At 42.2% G+C, this 21174-nt stretch overlaps 1 protein-coding gene and 1 long non-coding RNA gene across 5 annotated transcripts in view; one reads left to right on the forward strand and one right to left on the reverse strand.

The window, feature by feature from the left end:
- The window catches only part of TBCA (tubulin folding cofactor A), a 34631-nt gene extending 18230 nt beyond the window's left edge, over positions 1 to 16401 (reverse strand). The window contains exon 1 of the mRNA XM_081929457.1: positions 16139 to 16401. Coding sequence (XP_081785583.1) covers positions 16139 to 16386 — 248 coding nt within the window. The 5' untranslated portion in view covers positions 16387 to 16401. The remainder of the gene's footprint in view (positions 1 to 16138) is intronic.
- A 54-nt stretch (positions 16402 to 16455) lies between these two features.
- The window catches only part of LOC309379913, a 40801-nt gene continuing 36082 nt past the window's right edge, over positions 16456 to 21174 (forward strand). For all 4 annotated transcript variants that reach the window (XR_014172665.1, XR_014172666.1, XR_014172667.1 and 1 more), the window contains exon 1: positions 16456 to 16607. This is a non-coding gene — a long non-coding RNA (uncharacterized lncRNA). The remainder of the gene's footprint in view (positions 16608 to 21174) is intronic.

A 21174-nucleotide genomic window follows, 5' to 3' on the forward strand; every position in this document is an offset into this window, starting at 1 on the left:
AAGTGTGATGTATTGTTGTACTCCATTCGGAAGGCATTTTCTGTGATTGGTAGCAGCAGTCAGAACAGAGTAGCTGAATATCAAACAGCTGCTTACACACTAATTTGGATACCCAGAAAACAGTGCTCATTTATTTGGCATAGCCATTCAATAAATCTAGATTATAAAGTCAAGAAAGGTATATTATGAAAGCGACATCATCCCACATTCTGGTATTCCAATTAACAACTCAAAACTATGACATAGAGCATGCTAACCGTGGAAAGCACCAATTTTGCATTGTTAGTGCTAGTTATTTGGATTTGGGGTATAGTATAAAAGATCCCCCATTTCCACCTCTTCCTCCTACTTTTTTTCTTAAATGTTTCTACCTTGCTTCTGTTGCTCACCACTGTGTATTTCCTCCAGTTACTGGAAAAAAAACTGACTTAGTTGGCTTTTCTTATACTATTTTGTATCACTTATCTATTCCCCCCCCCATTTAATCTGCTAGTTGCTCTGGTAAATATAATCAAGGGTACAAGTATAAGTCAGGATATCTGCTTTGCAATGCTATCTTATAAAATAAGCCAAAATGGCCATGCTGGTCTATACAGAAAAAAAGTTTACAGTTGCACAACACTTTTATTAGGACTAATCAAGTCACAAAAAATGTGGCAAGCTTTTGAATTCTCTAGAACACTTCATCAGAGATGCAAGAAAGAAATAAAGTAGGGTGTGGTGAGATGGAGGGGGGGAGTAAAAAAAAAGGCTGTGTTGTAGCCACAAGGTCAGCTTTGCATACTCAGCTCTAAGTTGCTGGGAATCACAAGCAGGGAGAGTGTTTTGCACACAAGACCTGCTTTTGGGTTTCCAAGAGGCTACTGGTTGGTCACTGTGAGAGCAGGATGCTGAATCAAACAGGACTTTGGCCTGATCCAGCAAGGCTTTTCTTATGTCCAAGATGGTGATATGGGTCACAGGCTAGGCTTTATTTTCTCAACGGGAAAAGCAGCCATTACTTCATCCTCCCAGAATCCTAGGTGTGTAGCCTGGTATCATAGCACCTGGGACCTACACAGCATATGATCTCCATACTGGGAAAAAAGTCTACAAGCTGATCTCATAGCTACAATATTGACCCTCGTTTCTGCACCTTTTATCTTCCTCACCCCCACCACGCATATTGGTAGATAAAGAGCTCTGGAGAAAGCGTGCAACATTTTTGTGACTTTTTGGTTGGTACTAATAGCTATAAATACTTGGGATTGAACTGAAAACCTTTTGGATGGAATACATGCTTTCTATCACTGAGACAGAGTCTCTCCTTAAAAATGATTTATAGTTATATCTTAAGTGACAGTGCAACATAGGGCATTTATGAATACAACAGAAAGCATGTATACTTAATTTCCATAATTCTCCTTTTGGGTGGGAACAACTGCAGGAAAGGGTATGTGTGCACTGATATGTAGCCAAGAAAATAATAATTATTGGCCTACCTGTGGATGCACACTCAATATTAGTAATTTATGACATGCTGATGTTGTAAAAGTACCAAGACCTTCCCAATTGATGTAAGTTGGGATGAAATACAAGTGCTGTAAATGCCTACTGTAAATATTGTTCCAAGAGGAATTGAAAGGCTAAATACAATCCTTAACCACTAGAGACCCACATTCCCATTGAACGTGTGTCAGACGAGGGTAGCAAATGGAACCCCAACCTTTCCTGTGTAGTTCTGAGTTGGGGACAGGATGGGGGTCATCAACTATAACTGTACTGAGTTTCAGAAACCTCAGCACAGTAATAGAAAAGATTGCCATCCTCTAACCAGCTTCAAGCTATAGGGTGAAATTAAGCTATTTTGGACACAGGGGACAAAGGCATGTCAAGAACCTGAGCTGCCTGTCACCAGAATGCGTCCCAATGTTTCTCTCCAAGTCAGGAGGAGAAAGTTGAGGCTAGCTGTTTGGCTGGTGCAGGTGCTTGCAGTATATTTACCCCATATGCAAGTCCTTATCGTTCCCTCTGACACAGTATAGTCACAAACCATAGTCAAAACAAATACCTCCTTGTAGGGAAGGGAAGCAAGAACTGCAGCTACAAATTACACACACTGACCTAGGATTAAGTTCCAATGAACATTATGGAATTTATTTCCAAGGAAACATGTATTGGAGGGAAAGGGTTCTAACAAAAGTAAATTCTGAGTGGCTACCAAGGGCAGCCAACATTTTTGGTTCCATGCTGATCACTGCTGGTGCAAGCTTGTATCTGGTTATTTACAAGCTTGTAATAAAATAAAATTACTACAAAATTTGCTCAGGGGAATTTATCCTCTAGATACAGAGTAACAATGATCTAGGCAAGTTCTGTCACCCCTGCAGCCTACAGTACACCAGAAATATGTAACATCTTTATTGTAGCCATATTTACACTGCCCTTCTATTAAATTCCCAGGACAGTTTATATAAAAAGAAATACACATCTGGCTTCAATCTGCTCCTATTTTTCCTGCAACATTATACTGGACTGTAAATATCATTAGAAGAATACGTGTCAAGAAAAACTGATGGAGCTCAACCCAAAGCATTATAACTATATCTACTGCAAACATGCTAAATTAATTCAGTAGGACAAACTGTTTGGCCCCTGATGGACCTACAAACTGTGCACCTCAGTGTATAGAGTCCCACATAAGGACTCTGATTCATAGAAAGATTTAATCAACACAAGCTATAAAAACCCTAAATATCCATTTACCTGATTTCATTCCTTCCATCTTTAGAGTTAACACACTTTGAGTTTTTTGTTGTGTGTTTGTGCCTCTCTCTAGTGGGCTGCAAATGGTATGAACACAGTTCAAGCACACCTTCAATGACAGCTTCAATACAGTGGGACCATAAAAAGTTAAGAAATTCTGCACTGCAGCATATAGAAGAACTACAGCTGACTTGTAAAGCAGTATGTCACAAAACTATTTTCTGATTCGTGTATCTTTACTTACTTATTGCCATATATCAAAGATGGTCTAATGGTGACTTACAGTTGGGGTGTAGGATGAACAGAAAAAACATAGTTGAAAAAATAACCAGAAATAATTTCACAAAAATTGTAATAAAATCCATCCTCATTTATCTGTCTATCCCTCACCCCAAGCCATGTAACCATATCTGAGAACAAATATATTCAGAATATGGCATATTTAATTCCTGAACATATATATAGAACAATTAGAGCTGATTTGTAAAGCAGCATATCACCAAATGTAGAAAATTGCAGTCCAATCCAAAATCCAGCCTAGTGTTATCAACAGGACTATATCAGATAATTTCTTGCAACTAGATTGTCAAACACTTTTTGCATGCCATATTCCCTAAATAGGTTTCATTTTCCATTTGGAGGAGAGTACCTAAAAGTTTAAAAGGGACGCAGGTGGCGCTGTGGGTTAAATCACTGAGCCTAGGGCCTGCTGATCAGAAGGTCTGCGGTTCAAATCCCCATGACGGGGTGAGCTCCCGTTGCTCGGTCCTAGCTCCTGCCAACCTAGCAGTTAAAAAGCACGCATCACAAGTAGATAAATAGGTACCGCTATGGCGGGAAGGTAAACGGCGTTTCCGTGCGCTGCTCTGGTTCGCCAGAAGCAGCTTAGTCAGTCTGGCCACATGACCCGGAAGCTGTACAGTGGCTCCCTTGGCCAGTAAAACAAGATGAGCGCCGCAACCCCAGAGTCGTTCATGACTGGACCTAATGGTCAGGGATTCCTTTACCTTTTAGCTAAAAATTTACAGGATCCTTGTAATAATCCCTATTTTGCAAATATTTAGGATGGTTAAGCAGATTATGAGTGTGCTGAAATGAGCACACAGAGGTAATTTCACCAATATATTAGCTCACCAAAATCCAAATTGCTTTTAGCCCTTAACAAATGTTATGATAAACTTTTATGCTTCCTTTCACAAAGATGGGAAATCTTGCATCAAACAAAGGTACTTTTAACTATCTCAGAGATTTTTCTTAAAACTATGGCTGAAAAGAACATGGGAAGAAGAAAGAATCAAAGGAGAGTCCAGAAGAAGCTGAGGCTCACCACAAAATCCTCTAGTTTTATCTTCAAACATGATGGTACTGAAAAGTAGGCAGGCTATACATTTTATGTATAAATACACAATATTATATTCTTGATTAGTTTTTATTAAGAAGAAATGTTTCTCACCTTATGATACGATTTAAAAACAAAAACAAAAGCAGACTAGTCATACTTATTACATTATAGTTGAATATTCAAGTTATGTTAACTAAACGAAATACGTAGAGTTTTTGTTTTGCCACCCTTAAGAACTTAAAAACAGCCATGTGCCAATTCAGAAATATCTGACTTTGCACATATATATATATGCAATCTCACTGCTTTGATTAAGCCACATTATTAACGAAAGCTTCAACAGTTGCAATCTAGCCAGCCATCTCAAAGTCAAAGGCTGCGATCCAGAACCTCAGATGCACAACAAGGTTCACATTGCCAATAATGGCAGATGGAGCTCTATGCAGCTCATTCCCCTTTCACAGCTGGCAAAGGGGAAGTCCTTAAGCACACAACTACCTAGATGGATCATATAACCAACTGGGCAGTAAGTGTGCCAGTTTATCCCAAACAAACAGAAATTTTCATTTTTTAAAAAATATATAGCATATCTCCCTAGGATATAAGCTTATTTAGGTAAAGCTCTGTTTAGTTTAACTAAATTTATAATTTTCTAAATTATAAATACATGACTGTGAAACACCAAATTATAAAATATATGCAAGCTGAATATTGCTGTTTTGGCACTGAACGCAGATAAATAACCCAGTTCTCAGGAGCACTTGACTGTATTCTACCCTAAACTGGTTTTCCCATGACACTTGCAACTACAGTGGTACCTCGGGATACAGACGCTTCAGGTTACAGATTCCACTAACCCAGAAATAGTACCTCGGGTTAAGAACTTTGCTTCAGGATGAGAACAGAAATCATGTGGTGGCGGCGCTGCAGCAGCGGGAGGCCCCATTAGCTAAAGTGGCACCTCAGGTTAAAAACAGTTTCAGGTTAAGCACAGACCACCAGAACGAATTAAGTTCTTAACCCGAGGTACCACTGTAGAGTGAAATTTGGTGCAAGTGATGCAAGCCAACAAAACTCACATAAAAAGATCTGAAATTCACATGTGGTCAGAAAAATAGTCTATGTTGCAACCCTCACAGCAATTATTCAAAAGTTCTGTCAGTGACTCCAACAGGACTACATCAAAGCTGCACCACTAACAGAAACTACCATATTTATTTTACCTTTCTTTTAGCAATTATTTCTCTTCACAATTTACTCACATACAAGTCATATTTTGAAAATTCAATTGAATTTAGAACATTTTAATGGAATGAAATTAGACCTATTATAGTTAATGTCAGTTATTAGAGGATAGTTTATAGGAAAGTTTCAGGCTCAAAACATATTATTATTGTTGCTATTAATTAAATTTCTATACCATCTTTCATCAGAGGATCACAGGGCGGTTTACAATATAAACACACATTTTTTATTTCCTTGAGGTCTATTAACACAAACAAAACAGATAAGAAAAAGTATGAGCGTAACCTTCACAAGGTATCTTGTAAGTATAACATTAAATCAGTTCTGCAAGGGACACAAATTACTTGCATAAAAATTGCTAGTGTAAATAGATGACATCTCCTACTTAAGACAAAAATCAGAACTCCCTAGAGAGAAAGAAAACAATTGCTTTAGGAACCCAAAGCAATTAATTGATTGGAAGGGTTGATAGGTAATCAATTTGTAACCTGAATGAGGAACAGAAAAATCTAGACCCATAGAAATGCTTGCTCAATTGTCAGTTTGATCATTCAAGTATTTAGAAATTTTCTAATTTAAGGATTAAAAATATGCAATCATTAAACTTCAGCAGTGCATAAAAATCTATTAAATTCATAAAATATAAAGCACTGAACTCATCAATATCTAACTTTAAAAATCCAATTTAAGAAATCCTTCAGTTAGCTGAATATTGGGTTGTTTGGATGAATACTAAGAAGGCAGAATCCCATAGGTTAAGTGGGAGGCAGGAGATGGTAGGTAGACACCAGCAGGGGGGTTGGAGTGGGGTAGTGAGATCAAAATTTTGGTTGTCCTGTTTCTATGAGAATATTACTTTGCTTTGAAATGCAGAGGGTAAGAATTCCCCCAGTTGTCTAGATTTCATGTTGTGAATATGATAGCAAGCTTTTAAAAACAACAACACAGAGATAGATACCATATAACAAAGCAACAAGAAGAGGAGTTTGGATTTGATATCCCGCCTTTCACTCCCTTTAAGGAGTCTCACAGCGGCTAACATTCTCCTTTTCCCTCCTCCCCCGCAACAAACACTCTGTGAGGTGAGTGGGGCTGAGAGACTTCAGAGAAGTGTGACTAGCCCAAGGTCACCCAGCAGCTGCATGTGGAGGAGCGGAGATGCGAACCTGGTTCCCCAGATTACGAGACTATCGCTCTTAACCACTACACCACACTGGCTCTAGTCAGTTTGTTATAAAATTTTACCTTCTAATAATTCCACAGCACAGGTTCTGTAGGTTAGTGATAGCCTAGGAGGCTCCCAGAAAAAAATCAAGCTACCCTATGGTTATTGAAAGCCCACTTTTTGCTCTCTAGACCACTCCTATGGAATTTCTTCCTCTTTGAGGGGAAAAAAATGTGACTGCTACATGGTGAGCCTCAGGGCAACAAACTTTGCAGTGGGCCAATAGGGGCAGGGGAAGACCCCATGAGGGAAGACAGAAAGTGGGAAAGAAAAAAAAGAATTGGAGTGGAGAGAGGGAGAGGGGGAGAGAAAGCTGCAGAATCCTGCAAACTCCATCCACTTTAGCCCTGCCTACTGCTGGTGTCATACAGGTTCCCAACATACTACACCTGAGGAAAGGAGGACCACAACAGAAGAAAGGTTCTCCACCCTTGCTGGAGAAAGGCAGTCACCTGCTGCTGGTATGCAAGCTCCATAACAAAGCATCTTAGAAGTGTGTGATAAATTTGGAACCTGATGACCCAGCTGGCTAACCATGTCCTTACAACAGTTTTTAAAAGTCTTCAAGGGGCCAATGGGGGGGGGGGGCGCGTGGTCCGACAAGGGGAGGTCTTGCTGTCTGGGCAGTCCAGGATCTCCATACACACTACCTAGGCTTGTACCTTGGAGAGGTCACTTCAGAGGCACACTCCTCTGTCTCTTGAGACAGATGGACGCTAACAACTCTATCACTGGTTTTTCTTACACCTATTCAGTTTCTGTTTGTGTATTTCAAATCCCAAATAACTACCTATTTTAGCAGCTGTTATATTCACCAAACACGTATCACTATCTGCAACTGTAACTTTTTGACAGTAAGGGAGGGAAGAAACAGTGTTCCTCAGCCAAAACAGCAATACAGGGGCCTGGTTGGAACCCTACTGTGCGCAACACATTCTTCTCGCAGGCCTTCTAAATACCAAAATAGGGGAGGAGGCTTAAGAGTCATGATGGCTCCAACGTAAGATTAACATATGGTTTCTGCTGAATTTTGAGGGCTATAGCATCTATTTTCACCAACTATTAGTGTTCAGTAAATTGTTTCAGATTAGGAAAGTCATTTTATTCAGGCTTTTTGAAGAGCTTGTACTTTTTAAAAAATAAAATAAAAAATATTAACAAGCTATGTCAAACTTGGCACTATGGTTGCTTATAAAACAGCAGCAATGTGTCAGAGCCACAGGCAAGAGAACAAACTTGGGAAGATTCAACAGTTTTGGAAAGGTGGTTTCTAAAAAGGACTGCCTTACCAAAAAATCAATACACTTCTCCCATAGGTTCATGATGCAAAATTCTATAATCAAGGCTTGTAGATTTGTAATTATGGTATGTCAGCTACATTTAAACAAGAGTGTTAAAAGATTGTTAAAGTTAAACTAACACAATTGCAATGTGAATTGTCTTAGTCTCATTCTAATCTACTGGTGTCACTTTCATTTAATCAGAGGGAAACTATGGGCAAATGTCAGTGCTATTTTCACATGCCCCAACATACTGTGTTCACAGCAGTTTTTAAAGCCACTACAATTTTGAAACAGCTAAAGAATAACCATTTCAGAAAATTCATTTATTTGCACATATATTGCTTAAGCTTGAATTTAACTAAGGCAGATTCAAATAGAGACAACAGCTTTTAAGTCAGCCTAGCAAAAATATTACAATAATTGCAGTAACTGTACATAGGTAACTTTTAACAAAGGCTAGCTATGAGACTTATGAAGACAATCTGTGAATATATGTCTCAATCACAATTTAGCATCTGCATAATAGAGGTTCAAGTGCCCCTTCAATGACAATAATGTAATATCCGGTTCAGATATGGGTGAAGGATAACTTTGTGGCTGCTGTACTGAAATTTACCCTTTACGCACAAAAACACCTGACGTATGTGTGCAATCTATCACTGTGGAAGAACACACAGAGACTTCTAAAAGTGAATGAAATCAAATTTAAACTAGTGTTTTTAAAATGTTTGTTAAATTTTAGGAGGGGTGCTAGCTCTACTGATGTTTGCCACTTGGTTGCGTGTGTGTTTTAAAGACAGACAAGTATCTGTGCTAGAGAGATGGCAAGAGTGCACTCAGCCCCAAGCTCACCAAGGCCTTTATTATTTTTTAACACTAATAGGGTGGCAAAATACCCCATGCATTGCACATCCAGAGATTAGCCAGCCCTTGCCAGCAGACTCACAATCTAATAGACATGATACAAAAAGATTAGGGAATGAAAAAGCAAGCAAGCATTGGAGCAGGTGAACATTCACTAGCTGATGGATGGAACCAGGTTTGTATGCCCCTTACCATGATGATCTCCTGAAAGAGGGCATAGCCTCCGAGCAGCCCATAGGTTGGGCTGGTGGCAGAGCCAGACTGTACCTCCTTTCGGCTCAGTAGTCCCAGGTAACTGGCGGCTGAAACACAGTGCTCTTTCACACAAAGAGAAATAACAAGTTCTCTGTTGTTGCTTCTACTCTGGCAGATAATCACCAAAACGGAATGTCGAGTTGCCACTGGCTTCTCTTAGACTACATAATTGTCCAAGCTGAAGATTGCCATGATGTGCTCCTTACCAGAGCTATGATGAGTGACAACAACTGCTGGAAAGATCACTGATTAATATGTTCCACAATGGCTATTAAGATTATACCTTAATGCAGGCTTCAAGGAAGGAAACCAAGGCACAAAATGAACACTCAAGCCCTTCAAGATCCTATTAAGCAGGACTGCCTCCAAATGACTCTTAAGGACCATCTGCTTTTGGAGTTCCCTGATAACAACGAGGAACACTGGACCAAGTTAAAACATCCATTATTGCTGCCTGCAAACAAACTATTGGATACCAAACCATGAAACACCAGGACTGGTTTGATGAGAATGATAGTGAGATTGAGTCTGAATGCTTTATTGAAAAGAAAAGGAAGGTCTTTCAGATCTGGCAAAGATATAGAAACTGCACCACTAAGAAAAAATCCTATGCCAACGTTAAGGCTGAGGTTCAAAGAAGAACCAGAGAGCTAAAGAACACCTGGTGGATATAAAAAAGCTCAAGAGACCAGCACTTATCTGACACTCATGATGCACATAATTTCTTTAAAGCCACAAAGACCATCTATGGGCCAATAAATTATGGCATATGCCCCCTACACTCAACAGACAGTACCACACATTTAAAAGATAAAGAAGCTATTGCACTGCGTTGGAAAGAACATTACAAACATCTCCTTAACTTCTCACAAATTCCGCAAAAACAAATTAGAGATGAGCTTGCAGTATCTCCAAATCTGAGAGTTGTATACAGGTATTAACCAAATGAAAAACAACAAAGCCAGTAGACCTTATGGAATACCTGCCGAAGTCTTTAAAGTGGGTGGAAGGTGGAATTGAACTTACATAACAACTTCACAAGCTCATCAAAAAAATCTGGGAGAAAGAGGAGATCCCAGCAGATTTTAGGGATGCCAAAATTATCAACCTTTTTTAAAAAGGTGACAGAATGGATTGTGGAAACTATTGAGGCATCTCTTTATTAGCTGCAACCAGCAAAATTCTTGCAAAGATCTTAGCAAATAGTCTCCTAACTACAGTGGTGCCTCGCAAGACGAAATTAATTCGTTCCGCAAGTCTTTTCGTCTTACGAGTTTGTCATCTTGCGAAGCACAGTTTCCCATAGGAATGCATTGAAAATCAATCAATGCGTTCCTATGGAAACCGCCTTCAGACCAGGTCCGGGGACAGTCTGTCCCCCGACCTCTTCTGAAGGCCGGCGGGGGGCGAAAGTCTTTGCTTCCCCCCCCCGCCTGCCTTCCCGGGACAGCGGAGACTTCTCCGCTGTCCCGGGCGATCTTAAAATGCTGGCGGGCGGCAGGGAGAAAGGAATTCTCCGCTGTCCCGGGGCGATTTAAAAGCCCCCGGGAAGGCAGGCAGGGGGGGACAAAGACTTTTGCCCCCCGCCCGCCTTCAGAAGAGGTCCAGGATCTCTTCTGAAGGCGGGCGGGGGGCAAAAGTCTTTGCTCCCCCCTCCGCCTGCCTTCAAAAGCCATCCGGGATAGCGGGAAGCGCTTCCCTGCTATCCCAGACTGCTTTTAAAATGCTGGCGGTGAGGAGCAAAGCCTTTTGGCCCCCGCCGGCCTTCCTGGACCTCTTCTGAAGGCCGGGGGAGGAAAGGCTTTGCTCCCCACCGCCAGCATTTAAAAGAGGTCCCCGGAGATTTCCCTATGGGCTTTCTTCTTGCGAAGCAATCCCATAGGGAAATTCGTTTTGCAAAGCGCCTCCAAAACGGAAAACCCTTTCGTCTAGCGGGTTTTTCGTCTTGCGAGGCGTTCATCTTGCGGGGCACCACTGTATATCCGAGGCTACCCTTCCTGAATCCCAAAATGGTTTTCGACCTTCTAGGGGGACAGTGAATATGATTTTCACTGCTGTTCAAGAAAAATGCAGAGAGCAAAACCAACCCCTGTATATAGCATTTATTGACCTTCAATACTGTAATCATAATGCCCTGTGACTGTCCTTCTGAAAATCAGCTGCCTAGATAAATTTGTGAACAACCTTTGCTCCTCCATGATAATATGACAGCAACAATTGCAGATAACAATGGCTATCAAAGCAAACCATTCACAGTGGGATCAGGTATTAAACAGGGTTGTGTTATTGCCCCAACTCTATTATTTTCATTGCCATGATCCTATACATTGTTGAAGGGAAACTCCCCACTGGGGTAAGAATCAGGTATCAAACAGATGGAAAGCTGTTTAGGCTGAAAGCAAAGTAAGGTCACCATAACTTCCATCATAGAGCTTCAGTATGCTGATGATAATGTAGTGTGGGCACACTCAAATGATGACCTCCAAACCATCCTAAATATCTTTGCAGAAGCTTACGAAAAACTTGGCCTATCGCTCAACATCCAAAAAACCAAAGTGCTGCACCAACAAACACAAAACAACCCCTCTGCAGAACCACAAATCCAACTCAATGGTGTAACGTTGGAAAGTGCTGATCACTTCTCCTACCTATCTTTCCACAAGGACCAACATTGATGCCAAAATCCAGCATCGCCTGAGCTCTGTAAGTGCAGCTTTCTTCTGATTGCAGAGTGTTTGAGGACTGGGACATTCACAGGGAAATCAAAATGCTTGTTTACAAATCTACTGTACTGCCAACCTTACTGTATGCTTGTGAAACAAGGACCACTTATAAATACCATCTCTAACTCCTCAAAAGATTCCATCAACGGTGTCTCCGAAAATTTTTACACATCACTTGGGAAGACAGGTGAACTAATGCCAGTGTACTGGAAAAAGCAAAGATCACCAGTGTTGAAGCAACAATTCTGCAACATCAACTTCGTTGAACTGGTAAGGTTGTTCGGATGATTGATTATCATCTTCCAAAGCAACTACTCTATTCCGAACTTCAAAATGGAAAGTGTAATGCTGGTGGTCAACAAAAGAGGTTTAAAGACTCTTTCAAGGCAAATCTAAAAAAATGTAGCATAAATGCCAACAACTGGGAAACACAGGCTCCAACTCCAACTCAGGACGAAAGGGAGAAACGTGCTAAGAGGAAGGTACGTTTGGCAAACCTTCACCATGATCTACTCCCGCCTGGAAACTTATGTCCTCACCACGAAAAGACGTGTGGGTCCAGAATTGGCCTCCACAGTCACCTACAGACTTACTGTTAAGACCGTGTTCATGGAAGCCAATCTTACTCAGCTACAAGTGATCACCAAAGAAGAAGAAGGTGGCTACCTTTTCCTTCCTTGAAAAGTACATAAATCTGAAGGTGAGTGTTGGAAGAGTGGCACTCATTCCCATTTCCTCTTTCAGCTCTGTGTTTCTTAAGGTTCTGATTGGCAACTTAAGACTCAGGGGGTGGGGGAAAGAGGACAGAATATGAGAGAGAAGTTTATCATGTGAACACTCACAAATACCCCCCAAGCCAGTAAAGTGGAACCCCTTTCAGTTGCATAATTTTTCATATGTCCCCACCCCTACTTTCCACCATCAGATTGCAGATGACTACTGTCTCCACTGACTGAAAAGTAGAAATCACAGATATGGTGCTTTTCAGCACTGTCAAGGTACAAAATAATGAATCCAATGCACCTCAAATCAACCCTCAGATTGAAATATGTGTTCTGTGATTTGTGGTGGTGGTTTTACTGTCACCCTATACTGGGAATTTGAATATACTGAAGAATGCTTAATAAGATCTAAATCCCACCTTAAAACAAAAACCAGGAGTGACTGAATTTTCAAAAATCAATACTTTAAGCAACTCATATTTTAATACCATGCATTTTTATTAGATATGCAAGAACTATCAGAAGTTCTCAGACTGAACTTGCAAATCTTATTTACACTTACTTTGAAGTGAACCACTAGGGGATTTAATTCCAAGTAGTTATGAATAGAACTGCGCTTCTCAAAATGTTTCAAAATTCAATCATTGTCCCATCAGACACACAAACTCTTGAGCATTAAGCAAAATACTTAGCCACTTTTTACCAGTCTAGAAAAAGAACAGTGAACTAATACTAGCTTCTCAAATTAGTTTTGTGAAGGTCATGTAATCTTTTAAAAATACAATTAAAATACATTTTTAATGCAAAGCTATTATTGATGTATTTTATGTTAAAGTAATACATAAGTTTAGATTTGATATGAAAATAAATATTGCATTTATTTCAATTTTGCTGATCTCATCAGGAAATAAAAGTGTGGAGGCTGGACCTGGTCACATGTCAGCCAGCTCACTTTATACTATAGGCCACATTCCAGTCATGCAGAAGTCAGGTTTCTACCAACCCTCTCATCTCCTCATCCAAGCAAGCAAGAAATGATCACAATACAAGGACATATTTCAGTCAAGCAAAAGCACTTAAAGAGAGTAGAGAGCAGGGTGGTGAAATGTGTGGAGCTACAGAAAATGCTAAAGGGATGGAGGACCACAGTCACACACAGAGAGAGACCCAAGCCCAAGGTTCTTCACCCTTATCTTAACAGTATCTTGAAGGGAGAGGAGAGTTCAGTGTATGCGCTTCATGAGGAGAAAACCTCTGGCTCCTAAACTACACAGAAAGGTAAGAAAAAAGATAATATATTCACTGTTCACACCCTACTACTCCTACTGTATATAAGGCACTCAGGTTTGGGACCAGTATTATGTAGGACAGTGGACAAAGGTTTCAGGATGGTTGGATTAAAAAAAAATGTCCTAAGCCATATCTTGAAACTTTTACCCTTGTGGGATGAAGACAGCATTATAAGACTCCTATTTCAGGCTAGTTGGCATCCCAATGAAGAACATTCCTGTCAAGGGCTGGGGTTAACATTTTGCTGCAGGTCTCCACTTGTAATTTTATCAGACACAATATGTTAAATAAACACTTTGCTCAGAGATTAGAAGCCCAGTTCACATACTAAAAAGAGTGTCAAGTAAGTATTTTAAAATCAAAAGAAAAAACTTTATTATAGTCTAATAGGTCTCAAATTCTATTCTTAAATGAAAGGACATGTGGCAATCTTGACAGAATGCTAGGTGTTCTCTTGCAGTCAAAGCTACTTGAGCAGCATCAAGTTGGTTTAGTGGAGACAGGTACATTTTCACAGGTACTTGTGACAGCTGACTGGCCATTGGGTTTTACATAAACAATTTAATTACATGACTGGGCCTTCAGCCAGTCTTCAGAAAGTTGACTCAAACTGGAAACAAAGTCTGAACCAAAGGCAGAGAGATCTGCATGAGTCAAGAGCTTAATCAGTGTCTCCCACATTTCAGAATTGTGTTTATTAGATTGAAATCTCAAGAACTGACCCACCCACCCAATTGCTAGCATACAAAAGAAGTTGCAGCCAGTGATTTCTGTTCTTTGCCACTGAGATTAGGGTTTCAAAAACAGTGAATGTTCATTACTTTTCTATGAAGTTGTGATATTCTGATTGGGAAGACAGGACATTGCCTCTTGTCAAATTCCCCCAGTATTTACCTAGACACATGCAATCAATATTAATCTAGAATATTATTAGTCTAGATTGATTAATATTAATATTGATTAATATTAATCAATACTAATATTAATCAATCTAGACTAATAGTCCTATAATAAATCCTATAATAAATATAACTATCAATGTATCCATCAGGATAGACCCAATTCACACATGCATCACTAGATAATATGTAAATGATACCTTGATGCTACAATGATATAGGCCTATGTAAGTAAAAAGTCATTAGAAAAGAAGGAATATTTGCCACATAATGTAGTAATTGTGAGCAAGAATCAGGGATGGATGGCCATTATTCCATGTTAAGTAATCCAGATCAAGATGTGCATTCTTAAGCATTCCTTGCAAGCACTCTAGTGTTCTTGCACAACACCCTTCTTTAACCCAGATTACTTACCTTGAGGTAACTTGTGCCCTTTGATTCATCTACTACACAACCATTAACCCAATTTAAATCATCCATCTTTAAGAAATATACTGTAGTTCATTTTGTTTTGTTTTGTTTTTAAATAAAAACACTTGGACCATTCTTTCAGTTAAAATCTGCACACTATACTGCTGACAACATTTGGTATCTGGCCACACTGAGAAGCGCTTTTAAATACTCATTATGCTGCGTCTCTTAAGAAATATGCATTTAAGACAGTGCTTCATTTCTAAACTGCCAGGAATCAAAATTGCTTGGAAGCCACAGCACTGACCTAGAGTCCATATCGCCTAATCCTACACACCTGCAGGATTATGTGTATGAGAGGGGGGAAGAAACAACTCATAAGCTAAGTGCCATTGTGGTTTATCCTACATTGAGAACCTTACTCCTGGGGCTGAGCCTTAAGCTCAAGACCAATACTGAGAAAGAGGGCAGTGGAGTAGAGTGGCCAGAGCCAGGTTTCCCATAAGCACGTGGTTGGCAACTGTGGGAACAGGGCGCTGGACTAGATGGGCCATTGGCCTGATCCAGTGGGCCTCTTGTGTTATTATGGAGTGATGCAGGTTCCATCATCTGAAGGCAGCCCTGTTTAGGGAAGATTTTAATGTTCGATGTTTTATCGTGTTTTTAATATTCTGTTGGGAGCTGCCCAGAGTGGCTGGGGAAACCTAGCCAGATGGGCGGGGTATATTATTATTATTTTTTATTATTATTATTATTATTATTATTATTATTATTATTATTATTACCCCACCCAGCCCACTGGATTTTCACTCCCCGCTTAACCCACCGAGGATCAACCTGACAGAGGACGTTGCTCTTCCGGGTTCCTTGGATGAATAACTAAATAACACATACGCACACTTTCTCACACACACACCCCTTTACAGGTCTATACAGCACTGGCCTTGCGATGACGTCCATCAACGTGAGGCACCTAGGCGCTCCCTCAGGGACGTGCGCCTCCTCCGCCACTCACCCCACCTCAGCCGCTCAGCCTTTGGCCAAAGGCAACTGACCACCCGCTCCCAGGCTCCACAGACCTGGCCCGCTGTGGGACGCGCCAGGTGGCCGAGGCCCAGACCCTTGCATACTCACCGCTTCACGACGCCCGTTTTAATTTTGATCTGCCGGACGCGAGGGTCTGCCATGGCGCGAGTTCTGTGGGTGGTGGAGGCGGCGGCGGCGGTAGCGACGGCGGCGGTTGGCAGGGGCGGGAGTAGCACGCCAACCGAAAAGACAACAACAGCTACGCAGCGAGGCCAGCGGATCGCGCAAAAAGTACGCATGCGCGAAACGCCGCCTCGCTCCCGACGTAAACTCCGCCCCGTAGTGGACTGTACCATTAGGGTGTATAGGGGGGAGAGGGGACAGTTAAAGGACGGGTTCATAATTTAGGGCGGGAAATAAGTGGAGCTGTTTCGCTGCTTCAAGTCCTGTCATGTCCATAGATGAGGAAAGAGGCTATAATCTCTGGGGTTTTTCCGCCACAAATTTGCTATGGCAGTTTGCTATGGCTGGAGGAGAAGGAGCGTTATTCAGCGCGTGCCTGAAAGGCCACCTCACGGTACAAAGTCCCCATACAAACGTAGCTCTTTCCCTTGTTTTTTCTCTTGTTTTCCGTTATGCTTTGTGATGTCCTGACGTTAATAACCTTATCGCCGCCCAACAGTGAGGGTTCTGACACACCACGTTAAAAAAAAAAGTTCATAAGTTTATTTTTTCAGCCAAACGCCATTACAAAATTGTAGCAGTAGTATTAATAAAATAATGCGGAACTCTACTTCCATAATACTGTATAAGTAGACACCCAGGATTTAAAAGAGAATGCAGCTTTAATTCCAAAAGCGTGAGTTCGTTCCTTACCAGGATCCAAAATGCTTCAGGTGTACTGTTGTTGCTCAGGGGTATTTTTTCCAAATTCTCAAAGCTACATTCATACAAATAGTTACCGTACTTCAGTTTGGAAACCCACTGCAAGTTCCTTAACACTCTTTAATTCCTGGACAATTCACACTGAAATTGTGTGAGTCACTAGTAGGCCTCACACAATGCAATCCTGTGTATGTTTACTTGGAAGTAACTCCCACTATGTTCAGTAAAACTAGCTCCCAGGTAATGTGTGTAGGATTTCAGCTATGCGGAGCATTCCTGCACAGTACTCTGCTAATGTAGGAGCCAACTTACGCTGTTGCACGTTGGCACAAATAGTAGGATTGCACAATACCTTGAATGAATGAGGCAACAGGTATCCATTTGTAAGAAACTCTGTATCTGTAGTGACCTCTGCTTACAAAAGCCACCACTTTGTGTTTGGAAATGGTATTTCCAGCTTATACCTTTCCTGTGCTCACAATAGGTTGAGGCCATCTTTAATGGGGAGAAATACAGGATGGCATTCTGATGGCACCCGTGCTGTGTGAAAACTGGGGGGAAAGGTGAGCCCCACTTTCACAACAAACACCCATCTAGAAGTACCCCCAGAGTCCATTAAATGTCCAGTGAGGTATCAGTAAAGCTGATGCCTCAATAAGAAGATAATGTAGAATATTTATTATTAAAATGCCCGAGAAGGGCTTTAAAGTGAAAATGAACAGACATGTAGGACTCCTGTTTACAGAGGATCTCCTGTTTGAAGAGGAGCAAAACAGGATTACTGTACTTGTGTGACTTGGCTGGGTGCCTCACATGAAAGCAGTTGGCCAGATGTAGTTTAGATTTAAGATTTGCAAGCATTGTGTGTAAAACTTCCCCGTGTTTATATTATGGGGGAGGAAAATTGTAAGAACATAAGAGGACACCTGCTGGATCAGAACAAACCATATCTGGTACAGCAGGGATAACTAACAAGGTGCCCTTCAGATGTCATTGAACTCCAGCTCTCATCAGCCCCAGCCAATATAGCCAATCATCAGGGATGATTGGGGTTACAGTCCAACTACAGTGGTGCCCCGCAAGACGAATGCCTCGCAAGACAAAAAACCCGCAAGACGAAAGGGTTTTTCGGTTTTTGCGACGCTTCGCTAGACGATTTTCCCTATGGGCTTGCATCGCAAGACGAAAGCCCATAGGGAAATCTCGGGGACCTTTTTAAAAATGCTGGCGGTGGGGAGCAAAGCCTTTTCCCCCCCCTCCGGACTTCAGAAGAGGTCCAGGAAGGCCGGCGGGGGCGAAAGGCTTTGCTCCCCACCGCCAGCATTTTAAAAGCGGTCCGGGATAGCAGGGAAGCGCTTCCCGCTATCCCGGACGGCTTTTGAAGGCAGGCAGGGGGGGCAAAGACTTTTGCCCCCCGCCTGCCTTGGGAAGAGGTCCTGGACCTCTTCCGAAGGCGGGCGGGGGGCAAAAGTCTTTGCTCCCCCCTGCCTGCCTTTCCGGGAGAGCGGGAAGGCAGCGCTGCCTTTTCCGCTCTCCCGGAAAGGCAGGCAGGGGGGAGCAAAAACTTTTGCCCCCCGCCCGCCTTCGGAAGAGGTCCTGGACCTCTTCCCAAGGCGGGCGGGGGGCAAAAGTCTTTGCCCCCCCTGCCTGCCTAACCGGGGGCTTTTAAATCGCCCCGGGACTGTCCGGGGCGATTTAAAAGCCCCCGGACGGCTTTTGAAGCCTCGCCACGCCGCCCGGCATCGGGGCAGGAACGCCTCCCCCCGCCGCCCGGCTTCGGGGCATCGTCCCGATGCCGGGCGGCGGGGCGGGAAAGCCTCCCTCCGCCGCCCGGCATCGGAACGATGTCCCGAAGCTGGGCGGCGGGGCGGGAAAGCCTCCCCCCGCCGCCCGGCTTCGGGGCATCGTCCCGATGCCGGGCGGCGGGGCAGGAACGCCTCCCCCCGCCGCCCGGCTTCGGGGCATCGTCCCGATGCCGGGCGGCGGGGCGAGAAAGCCTTCCCCCCGCCGCCCGGCTTCGGAACGATGTCCCGAAGCCCGGCGGCGGGGCCGCGAAGCCTGGGCGCGCTGGCAACTCTCCGCAAGGAGCGCTCCCGCTGCTTGCGGAGAGGTCCGCGAAGCCTGTCCTGGACCTCTTCTGAAGGCAGGTGGGGGGCAAAAGTCTTTGTCCCCCCTGCCTGCCTTCCCAGGGGCTTTTAAATCGCCCCGGACAGCGGAGATGTCCTCCGCTGCCCCGGGCGATTTTAAAATGCCGCCCGCCAGAAGAGGTCGGGGGAAGGCGGTTTCCATAGGAACGCATTAATTGATTTTCAATGCATTCCTATGGAAAACCGTGCATCGCAAGACGAAAAACTCGCAAGACGAAGAGACTTGTGGAACGAATTAATTTCGTCTTGCGAGGGCACCACTTGTACTTCTGGAAGTCATTGCACTGGCTGCCCCTGTAGTACATCATCATCTTTTCCCAGAGGGACCAACCAGATGCCTCTGGGAAGTCCACAATCCGGACACCATTGTCATCATTATGTCATTTTGCTCACATAGTGACCCGAAGTGACTTGCATTAAAAACAATTAAGAACAACTATTAAAGCCTAAAAGCACAGCTATACAAATAAAAGGCAGGACTTCAATTCCCACCTCAGTAAAACAGCCCACAATGTTGCCCTTCAAATTAAGGACCAAAGGCCCATGTAAAAAGAAAAGGTTTGAGCTAGTGCCTAAAACTAGATAACTGGTGCCAGGTATGCCTCCATGGGGAAAGCGTCCCATAAGCGTAAGGCCACCGCTGAAAAGGACATGAGGGCAAGAGTCTTTCGCCTTGTTGTTCAGAACCATGCTACTTCTGTTCTTGGAGCATTAATCACTAAGATCCATTGATAACCTCTATGAAGGTTATGAAGGTTATAATTCTATGAATTTGCTTAATTCTCTGCTTTACAGTATTGTTGTAACAAATGCTTTGAATATTCTAAAACAGGCATGGCCAAACTTCAGGCTTACGGGGTCTTTCTTTCTTTCTTTCTTTCTTTCTTTCTTTCTTTCTTTCTTTCTTTTTCTTTTACTGGTTCTAACTGGAATCAAGTGCAAAATGGTGGCAGGAAGCTATATATTTATTTCTAAAGTATATATTGTATTTCATCCTCCCAAGCAGTTTAACTACCGATCACACTCCACAAAGTGTATACTGGAGTACCTGTATATACAAGTACAAATCTGTGACTTAATACTGAACTACAAATCAAGGATTCCACTAGCATAAAATAAGGGGGGGGGGGCGCATTTTGGTTGTTGCTTTTCTTAAATGATTGGAAGTCAGAAGCCATTGTCAATCTACTGTAAATTATCCAGTGATCCACCAGTAGACTCCAATCTACCTTCTTCTCGCCCTTGCTCTGAAGCAGTAGAAAACTGCTATATATTACTTACCTGCATATACTGTATAACAATTTGGAACCATCATGATTGCGAAACCTGCACAGCATCACAGGTTGTACCTTCCAGTCTTTTCCATCTATATTGAAATTATGTTCACCTTTTCTCTGCCTTTCTTTCACCACTCAGTCAGAGCTTTCCTTACAGAAACATCTAGGTCAGTAATCATGGAAACATTACACTAACATACTCCTTAATATATTATTTTCTCAGTGGCAACAAGACAAAATGACAGTATAGTCTAGTATTCCTCTACCTTGCCAGAAATCTTCCACTGAATTAAAACCTGCATTCTGAAAACAGTCATAAGAACGTTAAAAGAGCCCTGCCTATCTAGTATAGCAGGGGTAGCCAATAAGCACTCACACTGATTAGCATATAACACTAAACCATCACTATGGTTTAGCTAGCATAATAAGTGAACACAGCCCAGCAACTTAACTATGATTCATTTACTGCCAACAAACCATGATCTGTAGTCATGGTTTGTTGTTGGCTTATGAACCTTGATTTGTTTTAAATATAGCTTTGTATAATGTTTGAAGCCAGCAACCTTTCTTTAACATGGTTTGTTTGACCACCCCACTACAAATGCTCACCAAACATACTAGTACTGTAATGAGTAGCTGGAAAATAAGGGAAACTTTGGAAAAACAACTTGTACGACTTAAACCACAGCTTGGTGTTAGGTGTGAACCAAGCCAATGAAAGAAAGAAGATCAAACTACTTAAGACTTCCCTGGCAGTATGAAAGACCAGCATAGCATAGCAGCTGTATCCCTTGCTGAAGCATTGGAACAAGTTTTAACCAAGGGTGGGAACTGT

Source organism: Podarcis melisellensis (genome assembly GCF_964234715.1).
Source record: "Podarcis melisellensis genome assembly, chromosome: 11".
NCBI classification, from domain to species: Eukaryota; Metazoa; Chordata; class Lepidosauria; order Squamata; family Lacertidae; genus Podarcis; species Podarcis melisellensis.